Source organism: Syngnathus scovelli, chromosome 13 (genome assembly GCF_024217435.2).
Source record: "Syngnathus scovelli strain Florida chromosome 13, RoL_Ssco_1.2, whole genome shotgun sequence".
NCBI lineage: Eukaryota > Metazoa > Chordata > Actinopteri > Syngnathiformes > Syngnathidae > Syngnathus > Syngnathus scovelli.
Genome location: NC_090859.1, coordinates 9285663 through 9298537, shown reverse-complemented (window position 1 = coordinate 9298537; position 12875 = coordinate 9285663). Strand labels below are relative to the sequence as shown.

Genomic DNA, 12875 nt, shown 5'->3' with positions numbered 1-12875 from the left:
GAGCTGCCTTTTTGGCGACTGTTTACCCCACAAACATGAAAAGGTACGGCGGCTCGCTGGCTCCGCTCGACTGGGCCGCTGGAGCCGAGCCCGGCGTCTTCTTCCGACCATACGCGTTGTTTTCGGCTAATTACACGCAAGCAACCAAAGCACACTGTGTATCCGTGCATTGTCATATGTAGCTTTTCAAAAATAGCACGCGGTGATTTCAGTCTTAACAACACCCATCAATGGGAAATGGTCGGCCTTTTTTCTGTTCTAATGGGAAGTTTGCAATGTGCCTATTATGTTGTCAGCGGTGGAGCTGTCATGTGTTTTCTACCTGTTCCTGTTGCGTTTCACTGTCACATCCTTGTATTTGTGCGTCCTTCAGGCGCATCAATACACCCGATGGTGGTCTTATTACACCGAGTTAGTGTAACCGTGTCAGGACACTCTGCTCCAGTGCAACACCACGCATTGATTAGCAGCACTCAGCCAAGACGACACGCGTGTTTCATGTAATGAAGGCAACCTTTTCTCCTCGGAATGACGTCTGTGTACAACAAATGCTGGGCATGTTCCGTAGAACTTGCCAAGCATGCTGCGTTTTATACTATTTTTGTTTTTATTCCTTTATTAAGTTGTTTCTAATCATGTTGAAAGGGAGGGTGGGAAATAAGGTGTTTAGTTGAGGTATGGTGTTCATTTATTCAAACGCATGACATGTCTGATTGGTGTCTGATAGACCGTTATTTGTTCAAAAACGATAATTTAATCTCACAAAATATGACATTAAATTATCGTCACCCTCCTAGATTAATGCCCTGTCATCTTTTTTAAGAAAGCAAAACGGATATTCATGAATAATTTCAATTCAGGCGTAGAAACAATCTGTTTAATTGAGGATGTAATCGATTTTACCGCAGGTTGGCAGCATCGTCAATTGCTTTAGGCAATTGTCAAAATATGACTTTGGCTTTTATATTTTAAAACTGACATTATATGTTATCGTTTTGCCGTTAAAAAAATATGTATCTATTGTCATGTATATTTTGATATATTAGGGTGAAAATGCATAGTCGTGTTTTTATAAAGACATCAACAGCCATGCATGATGGTAGCGTACATTGTACATTATATTGTTGTATAACGATGTAAGTCCAAGGAGACAGGGTTGCAGTCTTCACTTTGGAGTAAGGCGTCTAAATTTGTCTCTGTGTAACCTTTCGCAACAGGATGCCCTTTAATCTGAGTGAAAATCTGCATTTGCCCTTTTTCCTATCATAAATGTATTTAAAAAAAAAAAGACAGCCGCCCACTCTGAGTGACATCTCTCAGAGCGGCTTCACTTCCTGTCCCGCCCACCACCAACACCAAACAGGGGAGTTTGTCTCATACAAGGGAAGACGCGTGCGTTGTCATGACTGTATCGTTCCTCTCACTTTCTCTTGATATATTAAGACATGAACTGCATTTGGTTACATGCTTGCCTTGCTCTTATTTAAGGAAAAAAAAAAGAAAACAAAGAAAAAAAGTAACGTGTTGCAAATTTGACATGATCTTTTATCTATCTAAAAATCACCTGACCAGGAGTCCGTCTTGAGACGAGCTCATCTCGTTTTCAAGAGTGTCCTGGCCGACGAGTAGGCACCAGGTAAACACTTCATTCCAGTTGCAACATTTGAACAGAGGCTTAATTTTAAAAAAAATAGTGTACCAGTAGAGGCTGGCTTAGTTGGACCCGCCCCCAAATTCATCCTCCAAAAGCTTCTTGTCCCCCTCCCTTTCCCTCTTTTGCACTAGGATACATACACATAATTCCAACCATCCACACCAGCCCCCGAATATTAAGGAAGACAATCCAGGAGACAAACATGCCTCATTCACATGCCATATTTTTTTTTTCTGCAAAATAACCAACCACCTGGATTCCAAATCTGCAGATTAGTAAAACTTTACTAATGCAGCCCGCCACCATCTTGTTTTTCTTACATTACATTACTGAGTCAAATGTTTTCGCTTTTGATTGTGCGAGTAGAATACAGCTTCTTTGTTTCAACCACACATTCCAACTTTAGTACCATAAAAGAATCACATTTTTGGGGACAAAAAACGAACAGGGAGATGATTTTAGGCAGCATGACAATTAGTGAGTGGTTTGTCACATTGTGCAATGAATAAATACGAAGTTCTCTTTAAAAAAAAAAAAAAAAAAAAACAAGGGTGGGGAGCCTTTGTATGTCTGAGACTTGCAAGGGCAGTTGATCCTAACCGCCCACGCATTCCAAAAATAAAAAGCCAAAACATACCTATAAATGCTCATTATTACTATGCTTTTTGTTTGGTAATATTTTGCTTTAAATCAAACTCGTCCCCAGAGGACTCTCCTGTTAGGAAAAAGGTTTCCCACCCTGATCGTAAAAGAATGCTTATGAATCAAAATGACATTTTTTAATATTATTTGGATTTGTTTTATTTAGGCACATTGATCATGATTTCTGTCACGTTTGTTTTCATGCTTACGTTTTTTTTTTTCGCATGTGTTCATCGGTTTTTTCATTGTTTCTTACAACTGCATTCATATTTGTGGTGTTATGTTTTATTGAATTGTTTGGGTTTATCTATGTTGGTGTTTTTCTTTCTTTATTTGTGTGATTTTTATCTTAGTTTTGCAGTGCTGGCAATGTGTTGTGTTTATTGAGCTAATTACTTTTATTTAATACTATAAGGTGTGTCCCCCCCATTTCCCTTTTCTCCCATAATTTAGGGTACCAACTGTGGTATAATGTATTTGTTTTTTTTGTTTGTTTGTGTTTTTCTGGTGAAGTTTTGATTTATCATTTCAAAATTTGTCGGAATCTTTTTTACCGTTTTACCAATCGTAACCATTTTAGAGTGCCAAAGATTCAGCAAGTGAAACAGACCAAAAATCCCAATGATCACTTTTGGACGCCATATTTTGTGTTGTCAAAACAGCCATGTGAGTGTTATGAAATGTTTACTGTTCTTCTAATCCGCAGAGCTTAATCCTGTCGCCTTTAAAACTGCCTTACAAAGAGCATTGTAAGTCATCTGGCAGTCGGTGGTGCTAGCTGTAGCCTGTAGTGAGAAACAGAGTCCACAGAGGTGACATCAATCCTCCGAAAAGCTGACGCGAGTTTGTTAACTTACTGGCGGCCTTGAGCGGACAAAAACGCCGTTCAAGCGGCCAAGTGTTCATTCCCTTGAGGATGGACCAAGTCTTCATGATGGAGTGACTGAGGTTGAAGCCTTGAGCGCACTTGTCATCCACTCTGTCTTTTTTAGCTAGCGAGGTTTTGTCACAGGCTGTCGATACGTAAGGCCCGCGGTGATCACGAGAAATACGTGCTTTGGCGTTGCCTGCCGCTGTCACTACATCATCATGACATGTAATAAAAGCAAATCGTACAACAGTTAGCCTTCGAAGCTCTAAAGAACTCATAGAAATGCTGCGTTGACGATAGGCCGGACTGATGAAATTTCCGATGTCATAGCAGTGTAAATTTTGCAACAAGAAAAATTGAATGAAGTTTTACAATGAAATCTTAATTCCGAATCAGTGCCAGTCCCTATCCTGAATTAAAAAAATACTTAGGTTGAGTAGGGTAAGAAATTCGGTGTACAAAAAATATGCCACACAAATAATGAGAGCGACTCATTGTGGCGACATTACAAGCCAAAAGTTACACTAACATTAAAATGAAAAAAAAATCTTGTATGCTCCGATCCGAATGTTTCTCTTCCCTTGGATTTCTAACAACGGGTAAACTTTTGGAATATAACCCATCAATGCGATCTGCCATGTCGCATGTCCAAACCATGCGTTAAAAAAATGGGAATTGCTTACTGGGCCCGCGGGTGCAACGTGCCCTTTACTACGCATAATTACTCTGTTTTCGATTTAAATCAGTTGTATTTATAAGGCCCCAGGGAGGTTCAACGGGTCCCTATGACACCCACTGTGGCGAGTTCTGAGAGGAATTACGCAATGTTCTAATTTAATTGCGCAGTCTCGTTGGAAGCACGACTCCGCCATGCGTAACTGTTTCATACATACTAAATATGTACGTCACCTCAAAAGCACTCTGTGGTAAGAGTGGTAGAATAGATCTTTGTTTTTTTCCTTTACTTTGTTTTGCAAAGTGGATATTCTCGGTGTCCTTGGGTGACTTGTGTTAGGAGTCCTTGTGGTTTGAATAGATTGTGACTTTCAATTAGACTTTCGTGTCGTCTTTGGGAGGGAAAGTGTCCAGAGTGGTGACGCGGGGGCTGCGACTCATCAGTATTCCGTGTTTTGTCAGCACTTTTCCACCAGTGGACGCCACACCTAATCTTTGTCTCCTTATGTGTCCTTCACCCCTTCCTCTCAGACCCCTCTAGTCATCATCATCATCATCATCATCATCAGTGTACCTCACACCTCACGTTCCATGCAACCGAGCTTAGTTGATGTTTACAAGGTGCAGCTTGAAGACAGTAGAAATTAGCAGGTCCAGTCATGGTGAAAGTATTCACACTCTGTTCTGAAGTACGAGTAGAGATACTTGTGTCGAACAAAAACGATATACGGATAAGAGATTTAGTACATGTATGGAAGGAAACAACAAAAAAACAAAAGTAAAAGCCAGCTTTATATCGTAAAATGTCTGTTTTGATAGCTTGGCACAACCAAATATGGTACCAAGAGCTAGCTAGCGTTTACGTAACTTTGATGCGTTCGAATGTCTTGAGACAGTTGTTTGAATATATTGGTAAAGTTGTTAGCAATTAGCTTACATTGTGCCAATACGTCTTCGGTAAAGTCGTTCGAACGACTTTTTGAATATGTTTGGATGACTTCAATTCGTTTGAACGATTGCTGTTAGTTTGTAGGCTAGCACGAAAATCATTCTTGTAGCCAACAACAAATAATTCTCTTGGAATTATCTTGCTTCTCAGAATTTGACGCTTTCTGGTATAGTTCTTCCTTCTTACTGCTGTCACATTTTTATTCCACCTCAACCAATTTCAGCAGTCCAATTACCACTGTCTATTTATATCTATGTATTTGCACGTGATGTGCAAAGTCGCAAATCTATTTTGACAAAGAGCAGATACAGATATTTTCTTTCAAATAGAAAGAGTAAAAGTAAAATGATTTCCAAACAATAAAAAGGTCAGTTAAGATATAGATCTTAAGAGCGAATGAGAAGTGTTGGTACTTTGCTTTCTTGACCACTGGTCAAGTCTTCAAGCTGCATCTTGACCTGATTTGCCGTTCTTGTCGGTATCCGCGTCCTTGGCCAGGCCAGCTCACCTCTTTCGACTGCTCCCCAACAGGGAAGAAGAACTCATTGCTGCTGCAGAAATTCCAGAAGGACCTGAACGCCGGCGTTTTCAACACGCAGGAAAACGAAATCTTGAAGCAGATCATTCGCCAGGACCGGGAGATGGTGATGATGGTAGACCGCAAGCAGTCGCTCAGCGGGATGAACTCGACACCGATATCCGGCAATTCCATTATTAACTCACCAGCGCAGCCGCCCTTCTCCGCCGCCTTCGGGATGAGTCAGTTTCAGCAGTCGTCGGTACCATTGACCTACAGTGCTTCAGCCATCGCTAACGCTTCCGCCGCTCGCATGCTGCCGGCCGCGGCCGCCGCGGCTCTCTACCCCGCTGCCAGCGTTTCCCACCTTGGTTCATCCTCTGCCAACCCGCAGACGCCGCTCCAAGGGGCCATCATGTCGCCGTGCTCTTTCACGGCCGCCATGTGTAGTCCACCGGTACAGACGCCACTAGCTAGTCGTAGCTTCCAGTATGGCTCTCCCACGGCGTCCCAGCTGTCGCTCATCCAGCAGCCTGTCGGCCAGTCGTCCCTCGCCGGGCAGCAGCCGCAACTTAGCCAGCAGCCGCCCGTGTCGGGCTCAGGCGGTAGCATGACGCAGCAGCAGTCGTCTCCGCAGCAGCAGGTCCCTTCGCCCCAGCGAGGGGACATCCACAAGAGCACGCAGGCTCTCCAGTCGGGCAGTTTGAGTCGAGACGTGCGGCACTTGTCAGCCTCGCAGCCGTCCCTTCCCCACGACGCGTCGCTCGGGCCTCGGGCTCATCAGGCCTCCGGTGATTCGCTGGCCTCCATCGCGTCACCCGCAGCAACGTTGGTGCCGGCGGGCATTCAAGGGTTGAGTCTTCAAAGCGGCATCCGCACCACAGTTCCCCAGCGGGTCAATTTGTTCCGGCAGATGTCGTCAGGAGCCCTGCCACCTGTGCGCTCCACATCGGCGGCAGTAGCGGCAGCGGCGGCGGCGGCGGCAGCGGCCTCGGCCTCGTCGTCATCAGGCCAGCACAGGGAATCCCCTGGCTCTCGGAGAGATTCTGTCCTGAGCAGTACAGAGACTGAGCAAGACAAAATGCGCTTTGCATCTAATTTATGATCCCATTTATTCTTTCTTTTTGATTTTATTTATTTTTTTAACCACGGAGGAGCTCCAATCTACTTCAGCGTTTTCTCTTCTCAGATAACCTCATTGTAATCGTGTACATACGAAGCCCTTGTATTATATTTTAGACACGTTGTCACCCTACTTAAGAATGTATATTATACAGATAATCTCTTTTTCTTTAATGCCATATCTATGAAAATATACACATATCTGGTATATGGCCTGTATGTGTGTGAGTGTGTGTTTGTGTGCGTGTGTGTGCGTGTGTGTATAAATGGTACAATTGGGAGCGTTGGGAGAATGCGAGAGCATGTGACTGTGTGCTGAAATCCAATTATAATATATTTCGCAATGGCAATTGAAAAAAAGCTGTAGTATAAAAAAAAAACATGAGTCTTCCTTTCTGAGAAATATAATGAATTATATACAGTGTATGAATTTTTTATTTTTAAATTTGAGGGTTTATCTGTTTTGTTTTTTTTAAATCTGGAATGCATTACAGATTGTGACTTCCTTTTTCACCAACAAAGAAGAGAAGCAGCAATTAGTACCACTGTGGAATCATACGTACAAAGTAAACTCTTGCAAATCATCTTTAAAAAAAAAAAAAAAATACAGAAGAACAAATAGCACATGCTCACACGATGGAATTTTCTGGACTTTCAAAAATCAACACCGTATGGATAGTGTGTGTAACCTCGACAGTGTTAAGGGAATGAATAACAGAACATGCTGCTTTAAGACGAGCGTGACAGATGGACGGAAGGACGGATGGGTGCGTTTGTTTTCTATTCCTCATTTGGGATGGTTGAAATGTGACCTAACGACGAAAGAGAAAAAAAGAAAACTCTGTGTATATTTATAATATTTATAAACTAAAGAATTATCACCATTATGCAATAGACTGTGACATAAAGATTACCTATACGTGTGCTGTAAATAATTTTTGTAGAGCTAGTATTTACAGATACTGTGTGGTGCATTCTCTCTATCATAAACAAATGTCTTACTTCTGTCGGGGAACCTAGCTAACCCACGTGCAAGCAACAAAGCAGACAAACGAACCTTAATGCAAAGAAATGCACAGTGCTAATAACACACACACACACATATATATATGTGTATAAATATATACTATATGTGTGTATATATATGTATATTTATATATATTATATATAGTGTGTGTAATGAGTGAAAAAGAAACATACTGAACTGTAAAGTCATTGGCGCTGCCTTCTCCCTTGGCCTGGGTTATGTCATCCATTTTGCTAAATTGAATTTTGTTCTTAGCACATTTAAATTCATATTTTTGTAGTATTTTAAGCTTCCAGTTAATGGATATGATAAATACAGTACATCTTGACCTTAAATATGAAACAATTAAAAGGAAAACAATCACTACACCACTGCGCAAGCTAGCTCCATGTGTGTCAGTCAGTAGCCTCGATGTTTTGTACGACAGGACTTGTGTAAACCAAGGAACCCCATGTCGTTGTATTAGTCGTCACAATTGTCAGAGTCGTAGCTGTTACTTCAGAAATAGACTTGACAACCAAGTCCGTAAAAACACAGAATGAACTTGAGTCAATGGAGCTAGCTTAAGGGTTTAGTGTAACATTTGCTAACCCTCTGAACTGATTCAGGAAACAGAACTTTACCACAAAAAAAGGTTGCACAGTGCTTCTTTGCATTAAGGTTCCCCGTCTCATCCGAATCCTTCCCCGAGAGCTCTGACACGCTAAACCCACCCAAAAACAGACACTGAAGCTTCCAAGCAGACCACGATTCTTCCGGTTCACATCAGATCAGGAAGACCGTCTTTCTTGCTTCCGAGATATGTTATGACTTCCAGTGCATTCCAGGTCGGTCAAGCGTGTCCAAGGCCTTCCGGGAATGAACGTTTGGCTCCAAGTTTGTGTCGATAGTGTACCGATATGATCTCACCGCCGCTGTCAATGAAAGCATGCACGGTCACAACAACAAAAAACAATGTTGACGTTAAATGTTGTTGTTTGATTATGTTCATTGTCCGTCCGTCTCGATGTGGTCTGTGTGAGCATCGACTTTTCACATGGACATTCTTACGTATTTGTGCCTAAACAATAGCCATGTTCCGCCCTTCTTTGGTTCATCCTGATGTTCCTCTTTTACATGTTGTGCGTCTGTGTTTTTAATTCTTGTTTGTTGGTTTTTTGACAAGAAAGGAGTTTGCGACGACGGCCAAATGTCTCATGGCAACTTTTGTTGTTATCTCTGTCACGTTCACGCTATTATCTGTAAAGTTGATTTTTTTTTTTTTTTTGGGTGGGGTGGTGCAATCCTAACGCAGTAATATCACGCACGACAAGATGTACTAATGCCGAGCACCTTTCTTACATTTTCTTTTTTGTAGCTAGCCACTGATTTTTGTGTAAGGAAACCGGCCAAAGCAAAAAAAAAAAAAAAAAAAAGTCATTGTTTTACAAATTGCACTTTTTGAGTAGAACGCTAAATATTTTTTGGGATGGCAGATTTCCATCTTGGAGCACTTAATCATGAATCTGCCATAGTTGCATTGGAATGAGTGATGACATCGCAGGACTGTTGCTTTATTCTTTTTTTTTTTGCCGTATTTTTTATACTTGCCTTTGGAGGGGGAGTGCTTCCCAACTATATGTGCTTTTTTTTTACCCTCCTCACTGTTCCGATCACGGTTACCAGAGGGGCATTAATGGCAACGTAACAAGCTTACACATTAGCAGCGTAGAGACCCTCAACAAACCAGCACATACGTTTGTATGTATATTCTCAATTTTGTTCCTTTATTTTCTTTTTTTTAGTCGTTCGTCAGTTTGTTTGGATTAGGCGGAAGAAAAATAGAGATGCAAAAAGAATTTCCGCAGAGGACGAGAGCCACACTTTGGTTTACTGAGTTTCTTCGCGGAGGAAAAGAAAGATTAATGTAAACTTTCTTATACAACAATATGCAGACAAACAGTGTTTGTCAAAAAATCCTTTGGATTTTTCTTTGATTTTGGATTTTATTTTGTTTGTAAATAATAAACCTTTAAGATATAGAAAATAAACGACATATTGTCATTTAAAAGCGATGGCGTGTCATGGTCTTTCGGACGCTAGTGAGTCGGGACGAAATCTATAGATGGTTCTGAAAGAGTCAGCACTTCCACTGAAATATTGGACATACCACTGGGAAGGGATTTCCATTCATTACCTTTCAAGTCAGTACTAAAATCGTAAAGCTGCCTGTCTCAAAGACAAATTCCCTCTCTTGCAGGTCAACGCATTGCTTTCATTGTGGCGAGTATCAACAGCAAACAACGCAAACTTGTCTGGAATAAATCTCCTAAGGCTGGCTTTGGAACCGAGCCGTTGCTTTGCGGCTGCCGCGTTATCATCACAACAACAACAGGGCCTCATTCAGCCTTTATGAAAAGTAATTGTATACACGGGAAATGAATTCTTAAAGCATGCATCCCTTCAACTTTTCCTGACATTTTGTCTTTGTCACAGAGGGATCGTTTCTTTCCCAATGACCAACTTAGCAATTACATCCAAGGAGCCTTTTGATACGAAAACAATATATCTTTCGGGCTTGGAACACAATCGCAGTAAACAAACAGCTGGTTATTAACCATCTCTTTGTTTTCTGTTCAAAATTGCACTTATTTTTAGCCTGCAGAAATTGTCTTTAATCAAGCATGTCTAAACATGGTTAATGGGACCTAATTAAAGATACAAACCTAACAAAACAGTGATAACCATTAAGTCCTTAATTGGGCACCATTTGAAAGACTTTTAACCATGGAAGATTCATTACACGCATAAAAGACTTTGGACTTGTTCTGTGTTTCTACTTCCATTGGCCCCTTGCAGTTTTTCAAGAATCCATCCCCAAATGTCACAGAATTTTGCTAGGCATAGCTAATATGAGTAGACCCGCAAAAAATTGTCAACAACTCCAAGACAAAGTCTGCCACGAAAGTCTGATGATTTTGAAATCAATCTGGCTATTTCCGAGTGACCATCAAATGCCTCTATGGACACTACTTTGTATTTGACCTTGATGCCGATGCTGCATTGATCCACCATTAAGCCTTAGGAAAGGATACGATCTTTAGGACTACATTACTTGTGAACAGCATTGCCAAAGAGTGACACAGCTTTCTCTCCAGTTGTCCATATGGTTCCAAGCATGGAGACTAGCCTGCTAGCATGCACCCTCTTGGGAGACTCCCTCGAGCTGTCCGGGTCCACGAAATGACACGCAAAGTCCACTCTGATTCCCTGTAGAATTGCAGCTAGTTAAAGGAGCCGCGAGGTCCGGAACGATTTGTGCCCGAGGCGGCTGAGCCTCACCAGGAAGGCATATGTTGAGAGCAAGCTTGGCAGGGCCGCCGGGATAACCACATGGTGCCGGTGCTCTGTTGGTTCTCCATCTGCATGGGAAAGCACTGAGGTAAGCTGTTTGGCAGACTTCGAAGAACACAACGTATTCACAACTTAAAGCTTGTGCATTTTGAATCTGTTCTTTTTGTCAATTCAAATTAAAAATGTAAATTCATCCCGATTTGTCTTCTTTCTTGCACTGTTGCCAGATGGTGTACAAGAAGTCGTCCAAAGAGATGTCTTGTCTACCCGGAAAGAAAACAAGGTTAGATCAAAAGTCCTGACTCTGACCTAACTAACAACTTAGTATGTCAATTGCATAGTTTTTGTTACCTTCATTCCGTAGCATCGATCGTTTCTGTTTTTAACTTAATTTGAATTGTTATCATCAGGTGATACCTTATTTTTTTCTGGTGTGATCCTTTACTGTATTGATTTCTGAAGTCAAATTTCTTTGTTTTTGCGCTCTTAATTAATGGCTACATGAAGTCGATGAGAGCTGGAGGTCTTTGCTCATCAGGTCCTGATGATTCCCTGTAGTAGTTGTCTTCACCTTGTCCAACCTTGGGAGGGCCACTAAATTTCCCTCATTGTGATGGTATCCCTTCGATTCAATTTTCTTTGAGAGCTCGTTACCTCGCATGGTTGGCCATCGCGTGTGTCTGGTGTCCTTGCCGTGAGGGCGCCTCATTGACTTGGCAACAAGGACACAAGACGCATGTTAGTTTGCAATTATGTGCAACCGTTCAACGGCACGACCAGCAAAGAGTCAATTTGGTTTGAATTTCATCAGAACAGATATATCCGAAATTGATCGACCTTCCTCCATTGTTGCATAAAGGCCACGCCCACCCTATAGTAGTGATGGTGACCTGCCACAAGGTGATCATTTGGGCACACCTCATTTTTTATTTATTTTTTTATTTTAGAAGTTTTACTGTTTTTTTCCTCCTTTCTCCTACAATCTATTTTAAAAACAATCAATTTTAAAAAAAAAAAAATTAGTGTGCACGTTCATCAATCTAACTAGCGCTCCACCATGCCATTATTTTTCTTTAAATGACAATCCAATTTAGGTTTAAAAATACGGACCTAAAAAAGAAATGAAAAAAATGTATCTCATAAATAAAACATCAATAAAAACCAAATAGAATACATACAAATGTGTACGTCATAAAACAATTAAAATGTATTAGCAAGATTTTAACAAATGAAATAACACTTAAAAAAGATGATAATATCAATACAACAAAACATTTCTCATTTTGTTGGTTTTGTGGTTGGCGTGCGTGCGGTAGCGGTAGCCAGATGCGCCACGAGCAACCTTGACCTTTCCATCCGGCATCTTGCCTTCACGTCGCGTTTAACTTCGCGTGCCAAGGCCCCGACATCTCCGCTGACCTCCGCACGGGGGTCGTGGGCTTCTTGTTATCTATTGACCCTCGAACACACTTGTGCACACTTCCTCACACACACATGCATAAATGTGTGGGAGGAATCATCGATACAGCCGCATCAATGTGGCAGTAGTACTAGTTGTAGGCAAATTTCAAAATGGGCGGAGCTAGACACAATTGCCACTCCCCCTTAAGCAAAAAGCTATTAGCTCCTTGACGTTTGGAACCACGGCAGGCCAAACTCAACTGTTCCGTTGCTATAGAATAAATCTTAATGGGAAATTTATCACATTTGCCACCTTGGCTGTTTAATCTCCAATCGTATCCGTCCCCGTCAGCGCAGCCGCCGCCTTCTCGTCTATTGATGAGCTGTCAGCGCAGCCAGTTCATCATCATCTCCGTCATGCAATGCAACTTTCCATCAATTCCTCGCCGAGGATTCGTTTTCTGCACCGATGCGCTTTCCTGCCATCTTTATGGCCAAATTTGCTGCTGCAGGCAAGCGCTCCTGCCGTCTCCATCGCGTACATTTACAAGCAGAAGTGTTGTTTTTAAGGTTTAGTCGAGCCCTGGTGATAGCGAAGGAGGATCAGTGGTCCGATTTCCCTTTGACCCCTTCGCTTGTTCATATCGTGGTCAGGCATTTCCGGGAAAGCTTTAATCTTTCCTT

General features: G+C 41.8%; 1 protein-coding gene across 2 annotated transcripts in view; it reads left to right on the top strand.

The window, feature by feature from the left end:
* The window catches only part of LOC125979956 (potassium/sodium hyperpolarization-activated cyclic nucleotide-gated channel 1), a 44326-nt gene extending 34815 nt beyond the window's left edge, over window positions 1–9511 (top strand). The window contains exons 8-9 of one of the 2 annotated variants that reach the window (XM_068652855.1): window positions 1573–1636; window positions 5323–5667. In XM_068652855.1, the coding sequence (XP_068508956.1) occupies window positions 1573–1636; window positions 5323–5509 (251 nt within the window). In that variant the 3' untranslated portion in view covers window positions 5510–5667. Of the gene's footprint in view, window positions 1–1572; window positions 1637–5322 lie in introns of both variants that reach the window. The other variant, XM_049738871.2, reaches the window with a different exon arrangement.
* Window positions 9512–12875: the final 3364 nt, after the last annotated feature.